Below are 26,438 nucleotides of genomic sequence, written 5' to 3'. Positions count from 1 at the left end.
CTCATGAATGAAAATTTTGCTGACAGGTATGTTGACACACACTAAAGGGATAAGCAACCCTGAAGGCCAGTGTACCATAATCTCACTCTGGTGTTGTGCTGCCACCCAGTGGGCAACTTTATCAATTGCACAAAAAGCAGTAACGTAGTTTCCCTTATGTCAGTAATTACTGACAAACTGGGAATGAGTTCAGTGGAATAATGGGTATACAATATCAAATAATTGAACTCAAATAAATTTTAACATAACATGCAGCACACTGGAAGGGAAAGCAATAACAGTCCATCTATATTTTCCTTTATAATGTAAATTGAAAGCAAGGGTAAGCTGTAATTATAGTTATAGCGACAGGGTAGGTGTATATATCCCATGTTCATGCCTGTGCTTGTGTCAGAGGATGTTTCTAGTTTCTAGTTTACCCCACAGTGTGCACACATCATCACACAGCAAGATTAACCACCTGCATGTAAAGTGGGTCAAACGCTCTTATATTTCATTCTCACTCTCACTTTATCCATATCCTCAGATTTTAAAATGTGCATCTTTCTTTCTACAAATGCATGTGAGCCAATGACTTTAGACCCAGAGTTGTCAAGAAAATGAGCATTTCACAGTGGACTTGTGTTTCACACAATGTTTCTTCGTGCACACTGCTGATTGCACTGTACGTGGAGTGACTCACCACAGGGGCCTGACACATAAATGATTCTTTGATCTCTGACTTAAAATTTAAGTTATGCCTCAATTATGTGCAAGAAATCATTGAAAATTAGAGGTGAACTCCATCAGCTCTGCACGTTTACATGTACTGCCTATGTGAAAAATTCAGAACTCTGCAACCCACTTCTCATCTCTGCGTGTTGTAACTAGCATAACACACCCAAAGAAAAATGTGTGAAATATAAAAAAAAACATGATGTCTCTGCATTGATTTTTAGCCTTTTTTCTAAACCATCCATTGTGAGTCTGACAGTCTTAGAGGAGTGCAATGCTTATGCTAATTCACTAATGATTGAAATATTTCACCTAACTTGTTCATCCGAGTCTGTGTAATGCTGTGCAGTTGTTGGTTGTGCATACATTATGTGGAAGCCATGTCCGTTCCCTGAGCATGACAGTCAATGTGCAATCAGTGCCTTTGTTTTTGTGTTCGTTATCTTGAAAGAAAGTCAACCACCCTTTTGATCAGCAACAAGATCCTCACTGATGCAGTGTCACTGAGGGCATTGTACCCCCCCCCCCCCCCCCCACCCTCTTTTGTGCCTTCGGCTGTCTGGCTTATTATTATGGTCTGTCTGGCAGGCTGCCTGGCTGGTGGTCTCTAAGTGAACTTGATACTGAAATCGGCAGCAGGCTCTGATGTGGAGGGCATCAAGGGGCCCGTGTGGAGCTAGTCTGAGTCTGGAGCTCAGCCAGTCACTTAACACTTGTCAACAGTTCTAATGAAAGTGGCCTTTTCCTTGGTGGCCTCCTTTTCATTTGCAGGGTCAGAGGTCGCCGCCCAAGGCTGGCTGGTTGTTGGGATTGAGAGGGTAGACAGTTGAGGAAGAGGACTGAGGAAGGGGGTAAGAGAAGGCGATACAAGGACAGAGGGGGAAGGGGGAAAACATTCAGTGGCTAGTTGGCTCCTTATGTTTTGCTTCCTGTATGCCCTGCTGGTCCTGGTGATTCTTTTTGTTCTCAAGGTATCCCGCAGCTCCAGCGGGTGTCAGCACCTGGCATTGTAACTAACTGGTTGCACCTGCGTACTTATTCATGCTTTCAGTTTTCCAACGTCTTCATCTCGCTCCACACCAGGGTTTAGCCACAAGCTCCTGCATGAAAAGCAAGAAATGCTACAGAATGATTTGATGATAATGGAGATCATTAAAACTTTGAGCTGTATGCTATCTGTAGTTCTATTCAGAGTTTACATTCCCCTCTTTCTACTTGACTTTTTACTCTCGTTCAACTTCTCCCTCTGTTCTCTATTATGCCCCTTTAACACAGATGTGGCCAAACTGACTGAGTGAAAGAGAGAGAATCAGCCAACATCCCTCTCCTCCTCCTCATCCCCTTCACCCCGGCCTCTTGCACATGAAAGGGGCCGCCCAAGGCCAATGGATGGCCAGTGGGGTGTGTGCTATGCGAGGGCCCCAGACCCAGACACAACACAACACACAGCTCTGCAGGCCACCACAGCTGGGCTGGAATGTGACCTGCTTCAGACTAGGCCCTGTGTGTGTGAAATACAAGTGGAAGGAGGAGGACATGGATGAAGGGATGTCAACTACAGAACAGCACATGCACTGCCCGCATGAGGCTTTTGATAAGCTGCAAGCACGTCGGGTGTTTGGTCTTTAACACAGGGAGCAGGACAGCACCACCACAGAGCAAGGACATCTGTAGTGTTTTCTAAATCAACTTTATTCATTTTGCCATCATGTTACATCAAAGTTTAATAAACACTAACATATCATAGATGACACCAAAATATGTCTGTTGTCTATGTAATTAAGAAAAATAAATACGAAGTACAGAAGTCCATACATATTCTGTATTGAAAATTAAAACTTATCAAAACAGATTCCACAAAACGTGGAACCAAAGAGCTTATTTGATTCTGGTACATGAACTGAGGCTTGCAAATTGCATTATTGTGAGCTCAAGTGCTCAGGACTGATGTTACACAATGTCTTTTTTGTGATAACCCACAAAAACATAATGAAAACATACCAATCATATTAAAACAAACTGCTAAATAAAATTATATTAGCGTATTCAAGATAATATATGGAGATGAAATCTATAACGCCATTTTAGTAGAGACGAAGATTAAATACTTTGCACAGGGTAAACGCTTATTACTAATAGTATTATACCTGCCTTTTCCAGACAGTGCAGCCTAGGTGTGGCCAACAAAACTGTCAAAGCTTGACTCTAATTATAAAAAAGAGCTATTTGGACAGTTTTGACACAGGATGCGTGAAGAAAACAAGTGACATAAATGATCAGCGACACCATTAAAAACTAAGAGGAGTGATTTTCTGACACCTATAAGGAACAAAGGAAAGAAAAAACATCTGAAACAGGCAACAAAGCCTCCAATGTTGCAGATTGGAGGTCAGACTGGTGAGGTCACTGGAGATTTGAATAATCAGAAAACGACATAACTGATTGCAGCCGGTGTGAGATGTTCAAAGACTCTACTGGACGGCAGAGAAATCTTTAAGGAAATCACAGGTTTTCTTGTGGACAATCTCGCGAAGCTTCCTGATTTTACGAGTGCTGGAGGAGCCTACAAAGCTGTCGGGCTGCAGGACGGCCATCCCGTTGTGAACATCCCCCATGATGATGAGCTGCCCGTTGGCTGTGGTGATATTGGGGCAGGGGCAGTTCCAGTCCATGTTCAGAAGAGTCACTTCCAAGGGCTCTTTGCCAAAGAACCTCAGGCCCATCTTCTCGTCCTTCAAGATCTCCTCCACTGTCACCAAAGCGTGGCCTGACTCCTGTTCCTCCGTCAGCTCAGTCACGCGCCCGAGGATCACAAAGTCACTCTTGCAGAAGCTGGTGACCATCTTACCTCGAGGTTTACACATCTTGCAGTTGTGGTTCTTCGGAAAGGGACACATGTCTTCGCAGGCCTCTTTAGAATCAAAGTTGTTCTCGTTGCCGCCGCATCCTCCATACACGAAGGATTGGCACTTTTTGAGGCTGCTGCTGTAAGCCCAGCGAGGTTCATAGGCCTTGCAGGGCCCTTGGAGACTCGGTAGGCTACAAGGAGCCGCCAGCTCTCCTCCACATGACAGCATGCAGACTTCATAGGTGTCGAAATGGTTTCGGTTTTTATTGCACTGACTATAGGTGAAGGTGAAGCAATTGTTCCTCTTTGGTTCATAGTACCACCTCATGCTCTCTTCTCCACAGTCATCTGTGTCTGGACTCTTGAGGCACTCTTCAGCTGGAAATGGCAGGTTGGAACTATTCCCCTCTGCGGTCTTACCTTTCGCCTCTCTTTTGATCACGACCAAGGGGAAGTGTGACGACACGCTTCCCCCGACATTTTTGGCTGTGCAGGTATAGATGCCGGCATCCTGAAGTTGCGCGTTGTATATGACCAGCTGGCCAATGTTAGTGACCACGACGTTCCCTCGGACATGATTAGGCCTCATTATGGTGTTCTCTTTGCCCTTCAGTTGTTTCTCCCAGGTGATTTCTGGACGTGGCTTCCCAGACACCTCGCACAGGAAGCTTGCCGTCTCACCCACAAAAACCGCCTGTTGGGTGGGGCCACTGTGTATGGTGGGGAGCTGGATATCAGCTGGGAGGGTGGTCTGGAGGGCAGTGGTGGGATGTAAGGTGGTCTCTGCAGGGATGGGGCTTGTGTTTGGCCAGGTCAGGTGGTACCTGTAGGTAGGTTGAATGAGAAATGAATTAATCAGAGCCAGGATATGTCAAAGGCATATGCAATTCTTTAATTACTATATTGACATATTACAAACCAACTATGTTTGTTATTCTGTGCTACAACCAAAAAGAAAGAGAAAGAAAGCCATAAAACAAGACAACTTTACCTCATAACACCAAAAAACAAATAGTAGAGATCTTAAATACTTAACATGTTACCTGCAGGTGACCTCAGAGATAGAGATACCCTTGGAACAGGCCTCTGCATCCATGTAGCACTTGTTATAATAGGTCATGCCGTCAGATGCACATGTGAAGTGGGGCTCTCTTTCACAGCGGTCGCGGCACTTACAAACAGGCTGGCCATCCCAGATGTCGCACTCGGACCCTTGCTGAGAGCACATGAACTTGTCGCAGGTGGCGCCCTTTGGCATTCCAACAGGGCCCTTGTTGCCCTTGATGTCTATGTAGCGTGCTGCCACACAGCTTTTGTTGCCACAGACATTAGGGCAGCACTTTTCAAATGACTCACAGTCCTACAGTTGGAAAAGAAAAAAAAACTTGTACACACACCAGCATTTTTCTTTCTTTCTTTTATAATTGAGTTTCAATTTGAATCAAAAATAGTGCACAAAACAGAGAAAATGGTTTGATTCCTGGTGCAGTCTCTCTTTATAAAACACTACCTGCAGATTTCAATGTGTTTTCAGTGTGGATTGAGTTTTTGATCTTGTATTTGGCAACATGGCACAGCATGCATAAAAACTTGAAGGAAGTTTATTAATATAAGTATAAGATTATTAGTATAATATTATTTTGCATAGATAGATAGATAGATAGATAGATAGATAGATAGATAGATAGATAGATAGATAGATAGATAGATAGATAGATAGATAGATAGATAGATAGATAGATAGAAGAACAACTTCTTAAATTCAATCATTTTGCCTCATTTTATGATATAGCTGCAGAGCACATTTCGTCTGTGCCCTCTTGCCTTCCCGTTTTACATGCAGCTGGCTGCAGGTCAACTCACCTGGTCAGATTCACACTCGCGCATGCAGGTGCTCATAGCATCCACCCACAGGTTGGGGTTCAGGTCGTTCGGGCACAACCCTGCGTGAGAGTACACCACTTTTGCCACGGACATGGGCATGGGCATTGCTCTCACACGGCAGCTGTCCATATAAAGGAGCATAGTGTAAGAATTTCCCAGAAGAAACCAAATCCATCGGGGAAACAGCATCCACCACATATCCGGCGCGTAATGGAACGGACACCAAAAATCTTGAAAACCCACCAAGTTTAACGCGACTTTAAATGTTCGAAAAACTCTTTAAATTATGGTCAAACTGCCGCGTAATTACTTGTCTAACAGCTGGAGCCAGGTGCGGCGAAAAAGAGCGAAAAGAGGAGCGTGCGGGACCGGTCTCGACGTGGAGAGCTCTCCAGGTTAGTCGCTCCACGTTTAATAGCGGCGAGAGATTAGGGCTGCGGTGTGCAAACCCACTTAAGATCCAACTACATGAATTACAGTGGTCTGTCAAGTCGGACAGCAAATCCCAGCTGAGTTACAGTTATGATCAACTTAATTAAAGAAAAAAAAGAAAAAAAGAAAAAAAAGTTCGCCGGCACTTTTCAGGCGCTGGTTCAGAGGACTGGCGAGACACCTGTGCGTAAGGCACTGGCTGCCTTAACCCTTACCTTGCAAAGTCGGTGCAAAGTGGGAGATATTAAGCATCATTCTATAAAGTATAGCAGATAACATTTATTAATCATTTATTATCAATTTAGGGACGATCTAAGCATGTTAGGGGTTCACAATTTTTAAAAGATACAAGCTACTGAACAGAGCCCATAAAAGTGTCACATGCAGTCACACAGCTCTTTATTTTCAGTATCTGTGTTAATAGACTTCATGTTAAATTTTAGCAAATAGTCATATTGTGTTCATATTAGAAGATGCTTTGGATATGTATGTTCCCCTGTCTTGTCGTATCCGATAAATCACAGTACTGTGTGTCAGTCCTGTGCACTGTGATACTGCAGATAAACATCCAGCACTGTTTCCTGTGAAAATCTCTCCTCCTGTCCCCCTGAACAAAATGTCAGTCTCCAGGAGATGGCACCAAACTCAAAAAAACAAAAACAAAAAATTCATGGCTTTGATGATACATTACATTTTGAACACATTTGGATTGGGTTAATCAAAAAGTTCTGTTTATATTCATTTGCATATTTTAAGTATTGGCATTGTTGGAATAGTCTGTGGTGGAGTTAGTGATAAACACACAGAGGAACGATGGAAATACTATGTGATTCAAGGCTCATGTGACTCATGCTATCACAATATTGACATGTTAGAAGTCACAAGTAGTACAGACAGTTTGATATCACGCTGTGAAAAACCGGTTAAGTCCCCATAAGCCAATTCCAGGAAGTGTTGCAGAAAAGGGGGCATCAAAACAAAACAAATAGGTTGGTGGTCTGTGTGGCTGTGAACATTAAAAAGCGGGTCAAGATGCATCTTTAGAAGAACAGAAATTCAAGATGCATGTGTGTGCACGCACGTGTGTGTGTGTATGTGTGAGTGTGTGTGTGTGTGTGTGGAGTCTGTGCTTCCCAAACTGAGTCCCTGCTGAGCCCAGAGAGGCCCAGCGTTCAAACCCTGCAGTCTTAGTCTGGTCTGTGAGCCCGCTCTGAAAACACACAGACACACACATGCACACTGGTGAGACTCACGCACATACATGCACCAAAAAGGACTCAAGTATAAATATATAGTGAATATAATGAACACATTTTATCTGCAAATATTAACAATTCAGAAGGATTTGCTTAAATTAAATGGAGGCACAGATGATGTACATCATCTCAATCATTTTGCACACACACACACACACACACACACACACACACACACACACACACACACACACACACACACACACACACACACACACACACACACACACACACACACACACACGTGCACGCTCTCAATTGCCTGCAAATGCACAAACACAGTCAAGCTGTGTTTTCAGTGTCTGCTCACCCACTCGCCCCCTCAGGCCCTCCACCCCTAACCTTCACCCCTCAGGACCCTGCATTCCCAGCATAGCCGACACCGGGGCTACGGGGCATGTCGCATATTGAATAAAGCCACACGATGGACCCCACGCAGGGCGCTCCGGCAGCCTATCTGCCTTCAACACATGTATTGTCTGCAAACAGACCTTGACTTTGACCTTCTCTGCGCACCCTCGCCGTCTTCCTGAGACCAGATCAAAACAGCTCATTCATGTTTGCTTTCTCGCAATATGAAGATTTGTGGTTAATAACTACTTTCAGACTATATCATAATCATGTTATCTTCAGCATGCAGTGACAGAAGCAGCAAAAACCACTACATCAACAGTGTAATAATGTTCACAACTTGCAGACACGAAGATAAATTGAACCTTAATAAACCTGTTTGATACAATAATTGCTGAACAAAGCTCAATTTAAAGATACATATGGGTGAAATACTTCTCAATGAGCTCAGTGGGAACATCGGGCCTAGTTCTTGCCTTCCTCCAGCCGCTGGTCTTAAACAGAAGTGTTTCATGGGCTTAGAGAGAGGGCTTGACAACAAGTGCATGAGGAGGCTACCATGTCTGTTTCACAGGTCATAATCAGTGTCACATGGATCTTTTAGGGTGACACACCGCAGCAGACTGTTCTACATGTCACTAGAACCTTCTGAAGTTCTGCCATCGCTTCTTTGCCTGCAGGATTGTGCTTAACACTGAGCGGAAATGTGTGTCACTGCTGCAAAACCTGCCAGGCAGACAATGGAGACTCCAGAAGTATAAAGTGTAAAATGAGTTTTAGAAGTGCGAGAAGCCAGATTTTGTTCTCCACAGACAGAACCAGGCTCGCTGTTTTCAGTCTTTATGCTACCGGAAGCTGAACTGACCGGCTGCTGGCTCAGGCCTGATATTGAGCAGACAGAAATGAGAGTGGTTTTTATCTTCTCATCTTAACTCTCTGCCAGAAGGCAAATAAACATATTTCCCCAAATGTCACGCTATGGCTTAAATCATTCGATGTGCTGTATGTGGGCGTGCACGGCTCAGGTAAGAATGAGATGGTCGGTAAGTTCAGCTCCTCCTGCATTGCTTCAGGACAAATCACTCTATTGTGGGTTTAATACAAAGTGTGGATTCATGACTAATTCATATTCCAAATGAACAGCAGCACAGATAAAAGAGGCAGAAATCTCTCACGAGGCCCCACAGTTTGTAATTACTGAGTGGCTTTACAGTGTCATGCATGCATTTGTGTTGGAAATAAGTAGCTCTGTATATTGGATTTGTGCATTATGCCTGTTAGAGAGGGGCACAAATTGTACCAAGGGCCATAGTCCAAGCACATCGACCACGGCACGTACTTGTGAGTAACGTCGCCTTTTGCCTCCATCTCTAAAATGCTCTCACGGGGTTCTTGACTATGCATGTCCACAGCTTCTCTCGCCCATGGCCGAGGCCTGGGAAGTTGGTGGAGCTGGCTCAAAACAATGAAGGTGTTATGACTGTTCATACTAAGCTTATTATGAGTGTCTCACTCCAGAACAAAGGAGAGAGACACGTCCAGCCACAGCAGGGCCCTAAGCTGATTCCTCAGCCTCAGTCTAGACACGCAGCGCAACATGCCGATGGACTGACAAGCAAGCATACATGTACAGCTTCACGGGTGTCCAGTGAAAAAAAAAAAAATTTATATATCCTCATTGCTTTACATTCCATTACTGCAAGTAATGATTACTTTCATTTTTGATTATTTTCTCGATTAATGTGTCAGAAAATGGTGAAAAATGTCGATCACTGTTTTCCAAAGCCCAAGATGACGTCCTCAAGTGTCCTGATTTGTCCACAACCCGAAGATGTTCAGTTTACCGTCAAGTGAAGTGAGTGAAGAAACAGAAAATATTTACATTTAAGAAGCTGGAACCACAGAATTTTGACCTTGTTCTCTTAAAAAATGACTCAGATCAACTAATCGATAATCAGATTAGTTGCTGAGATGACAGCTAATCGATTCACTGCTGCAGCTCTGTTCCATTATCCCTTTATTTACATTACACAGACACACACATTTAACTTTCTCAGTACCATTCTGCTCAGATTACGCAACGTTCGTGCTCTCCAGACTGCAGTGCGTGAACATCTGCTCACCACAGGAGCACTATTGTATTCATTTCACTGAAGAGGTTAAGGATTTCACACGAGTGTGTCAGTGTGACCATAACTTAGGCGTTGTTTATGTTCTTTAAATCAGAAAGGGAACATAACAACATGTCTCGTTAGTTAAGTTCATAACAGAATGTACAATGCCTGCTTGTTGTGCAAATGCAGGTCAAAAGTGAAAGGACGGGCCAAAGGCAAAGCCACAGCTGGACGGTGCAACAATACTGAGCTCTGGAATATGGAACATTTCCAGAAATGCTTTTCGTTAGTGTTAATAATGCACATGAAATTCACAGTTTAAAGGAAGTCTGAACCAATCAGTGAAAATGCGAATCTGAGTGGCAAATAGTCTAACTTGATATTGTATTTTTAATCAGCTGTGTATGGAGGTGAATGTTCAGCTTTGGTTCACTTGAGTGGAAAATGTTCTGCAGTAAAGCTTCAACGCTCTGTCTGTGTTTCCAGTTCTACGGTTTCTTCACAAGCAGCCAAAATCCTTCTTGTAAAGTTACATTAGTCAGTATCTCAGTTAATAAAATGTCTTTTTCAAAGCATGACAGAGACATCCACACAGCTACCTGTAAAAAATAATGCCTAATGCCGATTGGGTTTCTTCAATATACTCTGCAAGACAATATATTCTTCATTGTTCATGCTGAGGAAGCTGTCCCTGCCATAGATCTGGGTGTTAGTCTACTGAAGGCAGCACTGTGAATAAATATTCATATACATTTTTTTGCATCAATTTGATGAAGTACTTCTAATTTTCAGGTATTTCATTTCTGTGATTAGCCAGAAACAGGCCTTTCCCAGCTGATTTTTTCAGATCGCAATATATATTGTACCTATACTGCGATCTAAATTCACACATACCGCAACTGATGATTTTATCCATGTCGTCCACTTCTTGGCTGATGGCTTAGAAAACTTAGTCAAACCAAAAAAGATGAATCAGAGAGGTTTATTAGAATCATTGTGCAGGCTGGACCGTACTCAAAGTGTATGTAATTTGTCTTTGAAGGCTGCTACACTTTCAAACTGTGTTTGTTTTTCTGGTATTCAGTAATGAAGGCATTAATTAAAGGCAGCTGGGTAAAATTACTTTCAAGCAGACCATATCACACAAAAGAAGATCATTCAGCCTAAAAATAATCATCTTTTGTGACATTGAACATTGAACAGTTCTCCCTTAATTATGATTAAGAGTTGATCATTATCAATTAATCAGCATTCACTAATCACTGAATGCTGGGATCGAAGCTGGGTCACTAGACTTGTTCATGGCTCATCTAAGGGCAATATTTACTCGTCTGCTCCCTCTAGTGGCTCTCAGCTGAAACACACACACACATGCAGGCACACACCTGCAACAAAAGCCACAAAACATGCAACTGGCCCCTTCACTTAAAGCCAGGAGCGAGAGAGATACTCATTACATCAATATACTCATTGGTCAGATGGACATGATGTGCTTTTAGAAGGACACGTGGTCAGTTTGAAAGAAAAAGAGGGAAGAGATCAAGTAATTCACCATGCTTTATCAAAGAACAGATACGGGTCTCAAGAACGAAAAAACACAACTTGAACAGTGCCTAAGATTATTTCTACAAGTACACAGGACGTACTGTATATAAAAATATCAGACTCTGAATGCATAGGTTAAGTCAAACTGTATTCTGCTTTTTCTAGAACAACAAGCAACCCAACAAATACGACGTTAGTCACCTCCTTTCCACAGAATCAAAGGAGATCCGATAAAAACCCTTTTCAGACAACATGCTGCATCTCGCTGGCCCAGGCCACAGAGCAGCCCCCCGCCTGAAACAAGTGGCGCACCTTCGCTTCATAAAACATTTAATGTAGCTGGGAACATAAGTTAAGCACTCTCAGGTAGTCTTTTTTTCTTCTTCTTCTCACAGGAAACTCTCTGGAAACACATTCTTTCCCCCACATTGCACTTTAACATCTCAGCACTTTTCCATCCCGTGGCTGAACTCTTTCGTGCACGACAGCAGACGTTTTGACACAAACACAACAGGCCTAACTGGTTAAAAAAGAAAAAAAAAATTATACAAATTAATAAAAAATATATCATAAAACATACAAATACAGTAAGAGCTTCAGGTATACATTTGAACAGTAAACAGTAACCACTGGGTAAGAACCGTTTTGATTGTAGGACATGAGTCGTGGCCCTGCTGCACTGCTTAAAATGAACGAGGCCCAGTACTGAGAATTAAAATCTAAAGTGTTGACGAAGCAGCATTAACGTTACCATCTGACACAACGCGGCTGTGCCTCCACCCACCTAAATCCTTAATATGCACTTACTATAAGGATGATTTTTGCCCATTTCAGTTAGACATCAACACCTCTGATCAAGCTACCAAGTAGAAAACATCTTTGTTTATACATTTATAAAAAATTAAATATTAGCACTGGACTGGCCTCGACAACCAAACTGAAGCCTCATATATTCCGTGTTGCTTTCAGTACGTTTTTAAAGATTTCTAGTCGCCGTGTATGTAGCCTAAGGTTAACGTGAGGCGACACAAAGGCGACCATGTCGGATGGATGAGTGTTGGAGGAACAAGGAAGCACTCAATTAGAAAACCAAGTGTCACAAACACAGATCATCGTGGCCTTAGCTGTATTGTATTCATCTTCAGTTTGGGGGGGGGGGCAAATCTAACAAGGCTGTATTCTTTTCTCAAGCAGTTTACATCTTTGCTGGCTAGATTAGTTTTTGGTTTCGACTCTAATCACAGTTGAACAGAAGGACAGCAACTGAAAATGTCCCGCCGCAGGCTCGACTTGCCGATCGAGCAGGAGCCTCGTTGTTCTGCCGGACTCGCATTGTTAGTAAGAATCAACAAAACCAAAAAATATTAAATAAATACTTCACAGTCGACATTTTTTCGAGCATTATGAACCGGATAGCACACAGAAGTTATGTAATATAAGAAAAAAAAGTCCTTTTTCAAGTTGCTGCACATTAATCTCTACGATATAAATGAAGCTTTTGTCTGACGTCAAACGACACTAAAGAGAACAATTCAAACAAATTAGTTTTTCCACAGTGTATGAATGGATGACTTCAACACGGAGGGAAACCGATACTCGAACCTGCCCGTCCTAGAGCCGATGTAGATTAAAGCATACTGTGTGTGTGTTAGCAAATAAAAGTGCTGTTAGTCCAATCACACCCAAGTCTCACCTGGTGTGAGATTACTTCCACCTTTAGAATTAGGCCAGTAATGGACGCCCTCTGCCAGAAAGACACTAAGGTTTATGTCTACAGCATGTATGAAAGTGTGTGCCAGCTAGAATAACACTCCAAAGGTCAGTTTACTAGAAATTGCTGTGTGCAAGTCCACTGTGTTGCAACTCGTCCCATTCTGTGGACTGACGATGAACGCATCAGTTAGAGTTACGTAAATCCTTCCTGTCGTCCTCTGCTCTTGGTCTTATCAGACCATTTTCCTCTGTGACCACAGTCCACAGCCAGTACAGGGAAGTGTCCATATAAGGCTACCGCAGAAACCCATTCAAGTCCAGTCCGTAAGGAAGACACGCCGACGCCTCCCTCTGTTGTCCCACAAAGCGCGGTGGGAGGAGAGAAAGAGATAAAGAGGGGCGAGAGGGACTCGAATGCTTTCGCACTCCATCGAGGACACCATGCATCAGTAATCGCTTAGAACTGGTTGGGTGCACTAAAGCGGCAGGAGGGCCAGAGGAGGACAGGGGGAGGACAATAGCTACAGAACTTGAGAAAACAAATCCCAGTCAGGAAATTGGCGAAACACCAAAGCCGGAAAAAGCTGGAACAAGTTACTGGGCAGGCAGCTAGTTACGGTTGCTTGAGGCTAGCTACAGAAGCCCATCGTAAGCGGGGAGAGCCCGGCCTCTGCGGTCGCTCTAGTAGGTGAGGCGGGAGGCCTTCATGTTGTAGCAGGGTCTGTCTGTTAGGCCCCCGGTCCCAGAGAAAAGGGACAGGCCCTCCGCTTTCTCCAGCACGACCTCCAGCTCCTGGAAGTCCTGCAGCCGAGCCACGTCCTTGTCCTGCACAGGAGAGGAAAAGTCACATTTACATAACGACAGAAACACCGACTGAACATTCAGAAACATTTGGTCCAGAAAATGTCAGAAAAGTGAAAATATGACCACAATGAGCTTCTGTTTCACTATTATTTTCAACAGGGACGGGACCTGTGTGTCATTATTTGTGAGGGAGCGGGCAATGACACAAACATAGAGCGCACAGCGGCTCGGGGAGGTTTCAGTGGGAAGTGATTCACAAACAACCTAATTAGAGAGTTTGGGACGGTGTCAGACATGAGTCAGACACTGACCGAGCAGCTGAGGAGCAAAACTGTTTCAGTATTTTAGTGTAAAACGGGACAGGCGGCATTGTGACGACGGGCACGTCAGCGTTCTCTGATCACAGACTCTCTTCTGCTGAACACAAAAGGTGGAATGTGTCTGACGTGCAAGTGGTGGAGCGGCTCTCACTACAGCTTGAGTCCTGTTTTTTTAGACTAGAGTTGCTCACATTTCTGCAAACTGGCAACATCAGAAGAGTGCAATTAGCTATCAATAGTTTGTGTTTTTAATGTCCACCTGGATGTAAAGACAGCTGTCCCTGCAGCCCTCTGATGCTGAAGAAAACGTCAGTAATGATGTCCTCAGAAAGCTCTCGTCCCACAGAATCTAAAAATACGTGCACCGTGTCTGCGTGCTCAGGTTTGTGGTGTTTGTAGTTATGACTCAGAGAAGAAGTATAATTAGGGCATGCTGACGTTCGAAAGGATCATAATTGCCTTTCACCACATCTTCGCCTCTCTCCTCTCTCTCTGTGTGCCGTGCAGTTTGAAACCCTCACGTCTGAATGAACACTCACACGGGAAATACATACATTGCGTGCATTTGTATGTGTAAGTGGCTGTTGCATACAGCGTATGTGCACACGACACTGGACGACAGCGCGACCTTGCGTGCAGTGTGCGGGCCTTCTTTCTCCTACCTTCCTCAGCATGGTGTTGGGCAGCTTGCGGATCTTCTCCACGTGCTCGGCGCTGATATCTAACTCACGGCAGCAGACCCTCAGGAGGGACCGATAGGTGAGCTCCTGGCGGTCCAGCTCCACCTCAATGAAGTCGTTCTCCCGTGCGTTGGGGTTCTGGATACGCACCTTCAGCACCAACTCTAGAAAGATGGAGCAGAGTGACGCCTCGTTTTTTAATAAGGTGACGGACACGGCCTGTTTCATGCTTATGAAAGACGTGTCTAACGTTTGGCCTATCAAACGGAGCCCACAGTACAGGGGCCATCCATTCACAGCATCTAACCAATCAGATGAACCCAGGTAGTTGTCAGGCACCCTCAGATTAACTTGATCAACTTTGTGGCGATCTTGAGGTTAGCCAGCACTATAATCATGTGCACTTTGTTCAAAAAGCCCAATGCAGCTGCTAAATGTTTGTATGTGTGGATGAGGGTTTCAGACCTAATGAAACACCTGATTACTCTCTCACCTTGCACGTTGACAGGGAAGGTGCTGGTGAAGAAGAAAGGCTGGAAGGCTGGCATGGGCCCACCAGCTTGGCTGTAGCTCAGCTGCTGTGGGATAGACTGCTGCCTGCTCATCGCTGGGTTAGCCACCGGGGCCTGGACCTGGCTCCCACTGCTGCTGGCCAAGCTGGGGCTGGGCGAGGGCAACGGAGGCGAGCACATGGTGCCATTGTGTGCCACCGCATGCGGGTAGTCAGCATGGTTAACGAGGTGCGGCTCCACTGACAGGTCCATGGGCACTGTGCAGTTAACAACAGCGTGGCTGAGGGATGAGGCCGGGCTGGGTGACACACCATTTTGCCCAGTCACAGGTATGAATTCCCCAGCCTGGGCTTGGCTGTGGGTGGTGGGGTTTGGGGGAGGAGTGGGGTCGTCCGAGACCAGGCTCTGTGATTTCTGAGGCTCGTGTGTTGGAGAAAGGGAGGCTGAATCGCTGTGTGTGTCCTCGTCGTGTCCTCCTGAACCATTCTGTGTAAGGTGCTGGGCCAGGACGGCCTCTGGCTTGGTATCCATCTTGGAGTACATGAAGGGCGGGTTAGACAGGTAGTTGGGGATGATTGGCAGCTCTGGCTCTTTGACTTCAGGCACTTCCTCCACTTCAACTGCAGTAATAATGTGCATAGAAAAGGAATTATTTACTTAAAAACAACAAAGGTTAAAACCTGTATTTGACATGTTTTAGTATCACATGGAGTACGAATGCAACAGATGTTTCACATGCTAGTAACAACCAAGGCTGACAATGTGACAGAAACAGAGAATGAGCGAGTAAGAAATGTGTAGTTTACCTCCCAAAAGTCGTTTGATCTCCGGCTTGGATGTGAGCTGTGAGGCGACCTCATCCTTAGCCGTGAGGATTTCTTTGTCTGCTCCACAGCTGAGTAAGTAGGACACTATGTCCTTGTGGTTCCTCTTGCATGCCCAGTGTAGGCATGTCCTGGTGGGGTCATTGGAGAGAGAGCAGTTTAATGAACCAAAACATAGACTGATTCAATATAACTTCACACTTCTAAGACAGTCCACGTTGGAGATCATTGAGGAATAACATTTCATCATCATTACACAAGCAGCCTCATGAACTTCCTCATGGAGTCAAACAGAGTAAAACTAGAGCATGATTCAAACAATCGTACATCAGCCACAGACAAAGCGATCTTAGTTACGCTGCATACTTCGCTGATGTGCTGACAGGATTCATTACATCTGTGGCTACATGTTAACATTATGTTATTCAAATCTATAAACTCGATCTGTGGCAACACAAAGTCACAGCTTCCATCTCCACAGCGCTGGATGAAGCGTCAGGTCTGCCTGATTAACCAGCCTCGACCTTTCTAATAAGATCACACTGAGCACTTTTAATCCCTGCAGCACTTAGCTGCGCTGAACTTTTCCACAGTCGCCAAACATTCAATATTTACAAATCTGGGAAGCAAACAGACACCTGCCGGCTTCCGTTTGACGAGTGACGACCCACACGTCTTCGTCCGAACACTCACCATCCATTTATTTCGTTTTGTGAATTCACATTCACTCCGCTCTCCACCAATGTCCGCACTTCGTCGATATCTCCGATGGCAGACGCCTCTCTCAGGCGCTCCTGTAATTCTTTATCCAACGAAGTGGTGGACATTTTGGTACCAGAAACTAGCGGTGCGAGATCATAGGACACACAAAAGCCTCTCGGATTAAGCTGTCAAGGCTACTATCCTAACGATTTCCTCCTGATGGCACACTGGTCCACTATAAATAGACTTGCCAGCTAACATTAGCTACCCGGCTAATCGTACCTACGGGCTAGCTTAACGAGATACTAGCAGTCTTTGGTGCTAGCCTGTGGTGGCTAATGGCTTCAGCTAATGCAACCTCGCGTCGATGTTCGGAGTCTTTAGCGGTTATGCTTCAGGCTCCGTCCCCGGCATTTATTCCCGTTGTTCGTTCACGTTATAGCACCGCCGCCAGCACTCATTCAATCAGTCAGTCAGTGGTGTCAGAGCTCCGTCAGCGGGCTGGGAGAAACACCACCGCCTCATCGGGGGGCATCTTTAGGTGTAACAACAGTGAGCACAAATGTTAGTTCCTCTCTGAGGAGTTGCCGAGTTTTGCTGCGACTTTACGTTATGTAGAGCTACGAGAGCAGTTCTCGTCATTAGATAGATATGACTGAGACATAACATGGAAACCAATGTTATTAACGCGCGCACGCACACACACGTGTTGCATAGTTATCAGCAGCCAGGCAACCAGTTGATAATACGAATTTCCACATTTTCAAATTGCTGGGTGATATATTTATGGTCAATACTTAAGAATCCAGAAACGTAATGGAAACTAAAAAGTATATAAATATTTGTATAATTACAGTACTTTTGAGATAATTGAGTTCTGATTGCCTCAGATTTGTTAGTTTATTTTTAAAGTAATAACCGGAAGTGATGTTTGTTGCTATGTCTGCCTTAACACTGAAGTCTAGTTTTTCCTTCACTGGTCACTACATTAGAATAGTTAAACTGTTAAAACAAAAGTTTATTGTTTATAACCAATGTTAATGCTTTTATTTTTAATAATCATCATGATGTTGGACTGACAACTTACTGACATTAATAACGATTTTACTGATATTTACATTGAGTATTGCAATTATTTCAGCGTGTTGCATTTCCTCTGACCACTGGAGGGCAGTGAACTGAGTTGAAGTGTTCTGATATTTTTTTGCAAAGTGTCTGAGTTTACCTGTCGACTCTTTTTTGTTAATTTGTCTCACTGTTTTAAAAAGCCTTACAACAAAATATTGAGAATGAAAACAAGCACCACATTGCACTAGTGCAGTTTCGGACTGTGGGCACTGTAGACAGTCGACAATTGACCACCAGTGAAAAATAATGATTTACATTTATCATTTATATTTACACGTTTTATCACGCACCACCGTATCTTCCGTCAAGGCAGATACAATACGATCCTTTTGCTTCTTGTGAAATCTTTCAAAATAAAACAAGTACATTGCTACACGTCCGCCGTTACTGCTAAAATGTATGTGCGCTTGTGTGTTTATGATATCGCTATGAATTATGAGCAGTTCCTTCAAGAAATGAACAGAATTGTGGACTTTATTGGGAGCAAAGAATTGAGCTAGACCTTGTATGTATTAACATTGTTATGCATAGTCAAGCTCAATCAAGCTCAAAGTCCGTATGGTTAACATGAAAGTCCACGTTATTGTCAAACTTATACTTCCGGTTCAGAGGTTGAAGGCGCTGCCGCTTAACTGGCTGTGGTCGAACCATAAACGGGCGTTGTTGTTACTGCGTCTGCCATTTTGATTAGAGGTACTTTAGCTTACCCTTCAGGGGATATCGCCGTACTTCAAATCAAGGCTACATTCTTTTAGGCAAAATGCTATCCGCAGCCCAGCTACTCGATGAGTTAATGGGCCGAGATAGAAACTTGGCCCCCGACGAAAAACGATCAAACGTGCGATGGGACGACGAGAGCGTAAGTTAGCCTTCTAGCTAATGTTAGCCTAGCTAGTTTGGTAAGATAATGTAACGTTGGCTAGCTAAAATGCATGAAACAATAGAATGTAGAATGTGGGAGTTAGCTAGATTATTTCCTGTAGCTCATTCATCCACATTTCAACGATAACGTGCGGAACTGATAACGTTAACTTTTATTTTGAGTGTTGCGTGGGCACGCGTGGTGGGAAAATTAGCAAACTATGCTAATGGTAATACATCGGCTATGCTAACCATTGAAACGTTGCGTTTTTACCGATATTCTAACTGCTGCTAGTGAGAGCTCTGAGTCGCAGGTATCATTGAAGTAATTATGAGCGTCTTCTCTGGTCGCTGGAGCTAACGTTCAACTTAAATGATAACTTGAAACGGACGTACGAAAAATACGTTAGTGTTAAATTCACGTTGGTCCCTAGTTAGCATACATTACATATAAATCCAATGTAACTAACGTTAGAGAGATTTGAAGAAAAATAACGTTACTGATGAAATCATTTAAATAAATTCTCTTTTCTCCATTTAGGTATGCCGATACTATTTATGTGGCTTCTGCCCGGCAGAGCTTTTTACAAACACCCGCTCTGACTTAGGTAAGCTAAGAACTTGTAGATTTATTTGACTGTGTTTCCATACAGCATCTGTTATATTTGATGATGGTATAACATTCTTTTCCAGGCCCATGTGAGAAAATCCATGATGAAAATCTTAGGATAACGTAAGTACTGGTTCCGATTTTTAATCATAATTTCTGCGCGTCTTGAAAATCCCATCTAATGAATGCTTTCGATCTCATTGTGTTCAGGTACGAGAAAAGCTCCCGGTTCATGAAGGAGGGCTATGAGCGAGACTTCCTGCGCTACCTGCAGTCTCTCCTGGCAGAGGTGGAGCGGCGCATTCGTAGAGGGCATGCCCGGCTTGCACTTTCCCAGGCTCAGCAGAATGCAGGGGTTCGTGCTTGGTTTTGCGACATTGTTCCATAACCCGTGCTCATCTCTGCACGTGGTCTCAGTGGTCACAAAAACTCAGATGCTTGTTACTCTAAGTGACCTCAGCACATCTCTGCATCCTCTTACATCACAGTGTGTTTGTTTTTGCAGGGTCCCGGCCCATCAGGAAAGAATGAGGAGAAGGTTCAGGTTCTAACAGAGAAGATCGAAGACCTGGTTGTACAGGTTTGTAATAAATATATATTAGAAGTGCATAAAGTCTTGGTAATGTGGAAGATACTGGAACAAGGGAGCAGTGTACTTTGAACATCTGTAACAATATTTTCCCCTGACTGCATCACACCTGGAATAACAACCATGGAAAATCTCTTATCATTAAATTATATTGCATGATATGATTTTCCGTTCCCATTAATTCCTCAGAAATCTTCTTGTCAGCATTACTGCATTGCATTTTGGTAAAATGACTTGTCTGTGTTTTACTTCTGCTTAGATTGAGGAGCTTGGGTCAGAGGGTCGTGTGGAGGAGGCCCAGGGAATGATGAAGCTGGTGGAACAGCTGAAGGAGGAGAGGGAGCTGCTCAGCTCCACCCCCTCGGTGAGTCAGCTAACTCCAGGCTAATCGGCCTACAAGTGCTGCTCATGTAATGCTGTCTGTTAACAAACACTTCATTCCTTGAAAACAAGTCAGACTAAACTTGGATTGAAAACAATTCTCCCTGCCCCCCCCTTGCATTCATCATGGCCAGCTAAAAGTTACTACTCTTCACAACAGCCATCCTGTTAAAGTGGTTCCATGAATTTCCCTTAAAGTGTATTGGATGGATAATTAGATGAGCCTTTATCCTGTAATGCAGAACTCTATTATTACATCATTTCTTTTTAATGTAACTGGTTTCTGCTTTTTATGTAGACAATCGAGAGCTTTGCTGCCCAGGAGAAACAGATGGAGGTGTGTGAAGTGTGTGGAGCCTTCCTCATCGTGGGTGATGCACAGTCTCGAGTGGATGACCACTTGATGGGCAAGCAGCATATGGGCTACGCCAAGATCAAATCCACTGTAGAGGAGCTCAAGGTAAGAGCATCACCAAACACAAAGAAGAGAGGAAATGCAGTATGCATGAGTTGTGTAGTATCAGTTATAGGATCCCTGCTGCACCCGGACAAGGAAGCACAGAAGCAGTTTTGAGGTTCTCATTGAGAAATACTTTGACTGAAGAAAGAGCTCTCAGTTAATTAGCAATTGTAAAACCAAATTCTTAGGAAGGGAAAAATATTATGTCAAATAGTTGATCTGTATTTTTTTTTTTAATGACCTCATTTATCACCGCCAGAAACTGTAAAAACAGAAATTGTCTCATTTTTGACAATCTGTAACCACAGCAAAAATAACCAAGTCATAGTTATGTTTCATCCAAGTTAGTGAATTGTACATCTCATTTAAACTTGTGCCAAAAATAAAGCGATTACATAACCACATAAGCAAATAAATGGACACTGGGGATGCAGCTGTGCAGTTAGAATAGATATGTATTTAATCAGGTATTACTCGAGTTTCCGTTGTGAAGAAATAAAGGATTTACTTTAGACTCTCTGACTAATGGCATGAAGTCACGTCCTCCCCCAACATCTCATTGACCTAATTTCAGCTAATTTGTGTGTGCTAAATTTGTCATTTCTGACAGATTTGTGTCCGTTTTGACAGACACACGATTACAGAAATGCCCTCTGTTTGCTGTATCTCAGTTTTGTGATGGATATAGCTTCATCGGGGGCTGTGTTTCTCCGCTGTATGTATTAGTCTGTGTCTCAGCTGTTTTTTAAACATTTACCCCAGAGACAAAGCAGGCCGCGTCATTTTGTGGAATTCATCACATGAGCGAACCAAGCATTGGCTGGCTTACTGCCCCCACCTTTGGAAACGTTGCCACAGTGTGTGTCATGCATCATTACATAGACCCAACAAATTGATGAAATTTGTTGCCAACCTGGACTGTTTGGTATGGATTCAGGTTTAAAATGTACTGATCAACTTTTCGTGATTAACATAAGAGCATTTGCTCATTTAATCTTAGGAGAAGCTGCGTCGCCGCTCAGAAGACCCCCAAGGTGAAAACCCAGCACTCAAGAGGGACAGAGAAGACCGTGAGCGTGAGAGGGAGGAACGGGAGAAAAAGCGTAAAGAGGAGGAAGAGAAGGAGAAGGAAAGGGAGAAAGAACGCGAGAAAGAGAGGGAACGGGAGAGGGAGCGAGAGCGGGAGAGAGACAGAGAACGGGACAGAGACCGGGACAGAGACAGAGACAGAGACAGAGACAGGGAGCGGGACAGGAGGGCACGCCGGAGCCACTCCAACAGCCGCCACTCCAGTCGAGCGTCAGACAGGAAACGCAGCAGATCCCGTGATCGGCGGAGGTCCAGGAGCAGAGACAAGGAGAGAGAGAGAGAACGCAAACGCAGCAGGTATGTCTGATTTCTTCAACCGTCTTTGACCACAATATTCTTGGTGTCTTTGTAACGGCACTTAAAGGACACCCTTTAAGTCCACATTCACAACAACACATACGAGTAACTATTACTGTTTGAACTGTGGTCTTAAAAAAAAAAAGCACATCAAGTTAGGCTTGTTATTGTGTTGTGATTATGAACCTGCATTATTAGCCATTTGGTCAATGATACTTTTTTTTTCTTCTGACAAACGATCATTTTTAACTGCATTTGTCGTTCGGGTGTGTTCATCCACAAACAGTAAAATTACTGGGTGCATCTAGCACCGCTGTTGACAGTACTAACTATAATGATGGATTTTATCAGAATTTCACTTGACTGCCCTAATAGAGAATTTTCTTTTTATTTGACATTTTAATTGCTGGCTTTCCAGTTGTGAGAAGTGAAGGGGGTCTCCAGTGATAATCCTCCACTGGATGTTGGAAAAAAAACAAAACAAACAAACATAAAAAACAAAAACTTGTACCACTTGACCCAAAATCACTTTGTCTGCTACTGTATGTATGTGCTTAAACCTCATAACGTTTATTCTTAACACCTTTCTTTTGTTGCCTGAATTACTGTCTACAGGAGCCGAGACAGAGACAGAGACAGGGAGAGGGACAGGGACAGGGACAGGGAGAGGAGGCGCAGCCGTGAGCGCTCTGACAGAAAGCGTCGCTCCCGCAGTCGTGACCGGAGGAGGTCGCGCAGCTCAGAGCGTAAATCTCACCGCCACCGCAGCCGCAGCAAGGACAGGGACAGAGACAGAGACCGGGACAGAGAGCGGTCATCAAAGGACAAAGGTGAGGACTTGAAAATGGGTTTGTGCTACATATAACCTTCCTCTGTTAGCTAACAGGACACAAGTTATCACTTTTTGATTGATGTGTGGACATATATGTGTGTTCCCAGACCGTAAGACGACCGAGGAGAGGAATAGCTCTAAGAAAGACAAGCACTCTGACGGCGAGGCAGCTTCCATCAAGGCTTCGTCAGAAGCGGAACCGATGGAGACAGAGGCGGCTGCCTCTGCCTCCTCCCCGCTGCTTAACGGCCAGCAAGAGCTCCTCCATTCTGAAGGTGACACTCAGTCCAATTAAAACTGATCTGATAGGACCTCAGATCAGGCTCAGGTAAGTGCGTCCTCCTCCTTGCTCCCCCCTGGCTCTCAACCCTACAACCACCCAACCCCCACCCCCATCTCCCCTACCCACCCTCTCACCCAACCTCTCCCACCCTGTTTACGTTCAGTTCAATGCTTATGATTTTGTCTTATGTACTATATGCATATATCTTTATCCTGTTTTCGAATAGTGCATCATAAGTATGCACTGAAGATGAAGGACTAGGCCCGATGAATGAGAAGAAGGTAGAAAACATTCACACAAAGCCAAGAGGGAAAGGCCAGTGTAGCCCTGAGCAAACATGCCCGGAGGTACCCCTCGTTTTGTATCGGTTTTTGATCCTTATAGATGTATATTTGTCTCTGTGGACAAGATGGCAGAAAAAATATTAACCAGTCCAATCAAATTTTCCTGCCTGTATTTACCTGTTTGTATTTATTTATTTTATTGATTTTACTTTGAAGTAGGAAAATGTAATAGTTTTGATTTGCTGAGATATTACACTCCATACAGGGAGACCATTCAGCCGCTGTGTGTTTGTATGTCCGTCAGGGGGGTTTCTCCTGCTCACATGTAAACACACAGACATACTTTCATGTGAAAAAGCAAGCCATTTATTTGAAGCATAACTCAAATGCCATGGATTTGTTGTCCAGCTTACTGTGCCTGATGATGCCATGCAGTGTGTGTTTGGGGGGTGTTATAGCACCGGGGGCCTTACGTAACTAACTAACTGGAGGGTAGGGTTTATCGAATGAATTGCAGCTGACTTCCATACCTCACACAGCGTTGGTGTTGTGAGCGAGACCACATGAGAAAAGGGCAAATTAAAAATCATGGATACTCTCTGACTGTCAAACTGTGCAGGTACTCACCCCAGGTACTCCTTTCTCTACCCACATCCATTTCTGAATGCTGTTGCCTGTCAGAAAAACAATTCTGTACTTCTCCAGAACATGAACTTGAAAGCTTGACTGTGTATATTTTTTATTGTGTTTCTTTCTTTTTTTTTTTGTATTTGTTAACTTTCAAATATGTTTGGGGAAAAAGTCATTCTGTAGAAATGTCAGAGACACATTTTTTTTAACTGCTGAAATGCACAAACAGCATGTTTGATACACCTACGCCAACAGCTAAAGATGTGTGTATTTGTGCCTTAGGATATTTTTAACGTCACATTTGATCAGTGAGTAGGATACTGCGTTCGTCTCTATCCTTAATTGGTCATCGAATCTCCTAAAAAATGAAATAAGTGCACTTCGGCATTGGCGTAAGGAATATCAAACACTGATTTTAAAAGATGGTCTAAGGTAGTGACCAAACCTTGTGGCCTTGTCTTAGACTGATCTTAAGTGCAACTTTTGATCAAAACAGTATCAGTTAAAATAATCTGACAAATATGTACAAAAAATCAGGATATTCTGGCTAAATTACACTATTGTGCAAGTATATAAGGATAATATTTGTGCATTATTAACAGTGTCTCTTGTTTATGATCTACACTTTCCTCTGTGGCTAAATTGAAGGATATGTTTGACTGACTTATGTAGAAAATAGTATTGTTGCCACAAGTCCTTGTTGTGGGACCTTTGCTAACATTACATTTTGTGAACGTTTTTGCTCGACAGGGGAAGCTGGGATATCTGGTGGAGGAAGAAGCCGAAGAGAGCACCCATCCTCACCCTGAACCTGACACTTCGCTGCTTAAAAACAAGGTGAACCACAAATGTGTAGTGGCTTGTTTAAAAACACGAATATAACATGTAAATGAGGAGAGAGAGCAAGACAGAGAGAGGAAGATAAATACATTGATTTCATGTCCCATTACCTGTCTATCTTTTGGCTGGATGAGGGTAGTTGTGGTTCATCTGATGTACTTCTTGGTCGAGATGTCAGCCGGGCATCACTTTAAATACCAAACCTCGACTCATTAATGGGTTTTTGTGTTCTTATTTTGCAAATCTTTACACATCCTCCTTGTTTTTTGGCATTTAGTGAAAATGAAATAAAAACCGTGCTTGTGGTTTGTTTTGGTTTGTCAGGTTCCACTTCACTTCCTGACCTTCTTTTTAAAAGTCAGTTGAATGCGTATGTACAATGTTCGTCCCCGTGACAGGGCGTGTCTCTTTTCTCCTCCACTTAGAGCTCACATTGATTGCTCGTACCCCCTTACTGTAAAATATCCTGATTTCATTTTGATCAAAAAATTTTGAAGACTGAAGATTTGTTTCATTTTGTTCTGCTTTTAATGTCCATGTTGTCTCGCTGAATAAATGATAAAAACTTGTTAATGCTTTGTTGTTGGTTTTTTCCCACCACTGTGGACTGTCTACCAGTACAAAAGGTTAGGTTTGCACAGCGAATGGGAGATTGGGAATCACTAAGAAAGTGTCTGGATATCCACACACACATCACCAAAATTCACCCCTCCAGCTCGCCTGCTATTCCACTCTTGTAATTGGGTGAGAACACACTGCACAAGTGTCAGGTTACTGCCAAGCGAGACCTGGATGCCAGTGGTGAACGGTATCATGGCTGCAAGCCACCTGCCTTGTAGGACATAATTGAGCGTTTTCATTAATCTGCGGTGGCAAAAGTGTCTTGCTCATCTATGCGTGACACTGACTTAAGTGTGCTTGTCTTGCAGAAAAAGTCAAAGGGTACCACTGAGTTGCACTTTAGCTTCAAACATTTCTATTTCCTATTAAGTCTCATTTGTAAGCTTTGTCATACTTCAGGATGTAGAAACAGTAATGTCAAGACTGTCATGGAGAATGGCATCACCTTATTACCGGTTCACTCAGGACCATTAGGTTGTTGTTGGCCTTTGTGATATCCAAAACTTTAATACCAATGGTCACAGGGCTATCATTAAGGTACAGTTAACAATGTTCATCTCACACTAAAAGTTGTCTCCCCTGAATCCCACCTGTACAATACAAGCCCCTAACACTGCCCACATAGCAGGCATGATGTTTTTCCTTGGTGCTGATATTTCCTAACCACATACCTGTGGAGTCTGAGTGTATTTAATAGCCACTATCCTGAGCACCCAGGTTAATGTACAACCCACACCCTGCAGATTCACCACAGACTGAACTAAAGACAGGAAAGCTGCAGAAAAACCCTTTTAATTGTCGTCTCTCTTCATATTATGAGGTGCCAACATGGTC

General features: G+C 43.6%; 3 protein-coding genes across 7 annotated transcripts; 1 reads left to right on the top strand and 2 right to left on the bottom strand.

The window, feature by feature from the left end:
- Positions 1-2,388: 2,388 nt before the first annotated feature.
- wfikkn2a (info WAP, follistatin/kazal, immunoglobulin, kunitz and netrin domain containing 2a) lies at positions 2,389-6,065 on the bottom strand. The gene is made up of 3 exons (XM_070981418.1): positions 5,426-6,065; positions 4,606-4,922; positions 2,389-4,386 (listed from the first exon to the last, which is right to left on the bottom strand). The coding sequence occupies exons 1-3, from the start codon at positions 5,642-5,644 to the stop codon at positions 3,186-3,188; spliced, it is 1,737 nt and encodes a 578-aa protein (XP_070837519.1). The 5' UTR covers positions 5,645-6,065; the 3' UTR covers positions 2,389-3,185.
- A 5,073-nt stretch (positions 6,066-11,138) lies between these two features.
- Positions 11,139-17,244, bottom strand: ankrd40 (ankyrin repeat domain 40). The gene is made up of 5 exons (XM_070981846.1): positions 16,691-17,244; positions 15,980-16,128; positions 15,155-15,793; positions 14,644-14,825; positions 11,139-13,682 (listed from the first exon to the last, which is right to left on the bottom strand). Exons 1-5 carry the CDS (start codon positions 16,822-16,824, stop codon positions 13,539-13,541), a joined length of 1,248 nt encoding a protein of 415 aa, XP_070837947.1. The 5' UTR covers positions 16,825-17,244; the 3' UTR covers positions 11,139-13,538.
- Positions 17,245-18,446: 1,202 nt separating this feature from the next.
- On the top strand, positions 18,447-25,551 carry luc7l3 (LUC7-like 3 pre-mRNA splicing factor). Of its 5 annotated transcripts, XM_070980886.1 has the most exons (11): positions 18,458-18,686; positions 19,230-19,296; positions 19,382-19,421; positions 19,509-19,653; positions 19,804-19,878; positions 20,147-20,251; positions 20,567-20,728; positions 21,729-22,114; positions 22,730-22,944; positions 23,054-23,274; positions 24,894-25,551. In XM_070980886.1, exons 1-10 carry the CDS (start codon positions 18,588-18,590, stop codon positions 23,239-23,241), a joined length of 1,482 nt encoding a protein of 493 aa, XP_070836987.1. In that variant the 5' UTR covers positions 18,458-18,587; the 3' UTR covers positions 23,242-23,274; positions 24,894-25,551. The 5 variants fall into 5 exon arrangements, with proteins under 5 accessions (XP_070836986.1, XP_070836991.1, XP_070836988.1 ...); XM_070980885.1 differs by having other exon boundaries at positions 18,447-18,686; positions 23,054-25,551; XM_070980890.1 differs by having other exon boundaries at positions 18,457-18,686; positions 22,760-22,944; positions 23,054-25,551.
- Positions 25,552-26,438: the final 887 nt, after the last annotated feature.

Source organism: Chaetodon trifascialis, chromosome 15 (genome assembly GCF_039877785.1).
Source record: "Chaetodon trifascialis isolate fChaTrf1 chromosome 15, fChaTrf1.hap1, whole genome shotgun sequence".
Taxonomy (NCBI): Eukaryota; Metazoa; Chordata; class Actinopteri; order Chaetodontiformes; family Chaetodontidae; genus Chaetodon; species Chaetodon trifascialis.
The sequence above is the reverse complement of the archived record's forward strand: the minus strand, read 5'-3'. Positions and strand labels throughout refer to the sequence as shown.

Bases quoted from the DNA above. Each gene is read 5' to 3' on its own strand.
- wfikkn2a (XM_070981418.1), bottom strand. From the start codon at position 5,644: ATGTGGTGGATGCTGTTTCCCCGATGGATTTGGTTTCTTCTGGGAAAT. The intron at 4,923-5,425 runs GTGAGTTGACCT...TTCCAACTGTAG, and splicing joins GCGAGTGTGAATCTGACCAG to GACTGTGAGTCATTTGAAAA. The intron at 4,387-4,605 runs GTAACATGTTAA...ACCTACCTACAG, and splicing joins ATCTCTGAGGTCACCTGCAG to GTACCACCTGACCTGGCCAA.
- ankrd40 (XM_070981846.1), bottom strand. From the start codon at position 16,824: ATGTCCACCACTTCGTTGGATAAAGAATTACAGGAGCGCCTGAGAGAG. The intron at 15,794-15,979 runs GTAAACTACACA...TTATTACTGCAG, and splicing joins GATCAAACGACTTTTGGGAG to TTGAAGTGGAGGAAGTGCCT. The intron at 14,826-15,154 runs GTGAGAGAGTAA...CCATCTTTCTAG, and splicing joins CTTCCCTGTCAACGTGCAAG to AGTTGGTGCTGAAGGTGCGT.
- luc7l3 (XM_070980885.1), top strand. From the start codon at position 18,588: ATGCTATCCGCAGCCCAGCTACTCGATGAGTTAATGGGCCGAGATAGA. The intron at 19,297-19,381 runs GTAAGCTAAGAA...ATTCTTTTCCAG, and splicing joins AAACACCCGCTCTGACTTAG to GCCCATGTGAGAAAATCCAT. The intron at 19,422-19,508 runs GTAAGTACTGGT...CATTGTGTTCAG, and splicing joins GATGAAAATCTTAGGATAAC to GTACGAGAAAAGCTCCCGGT.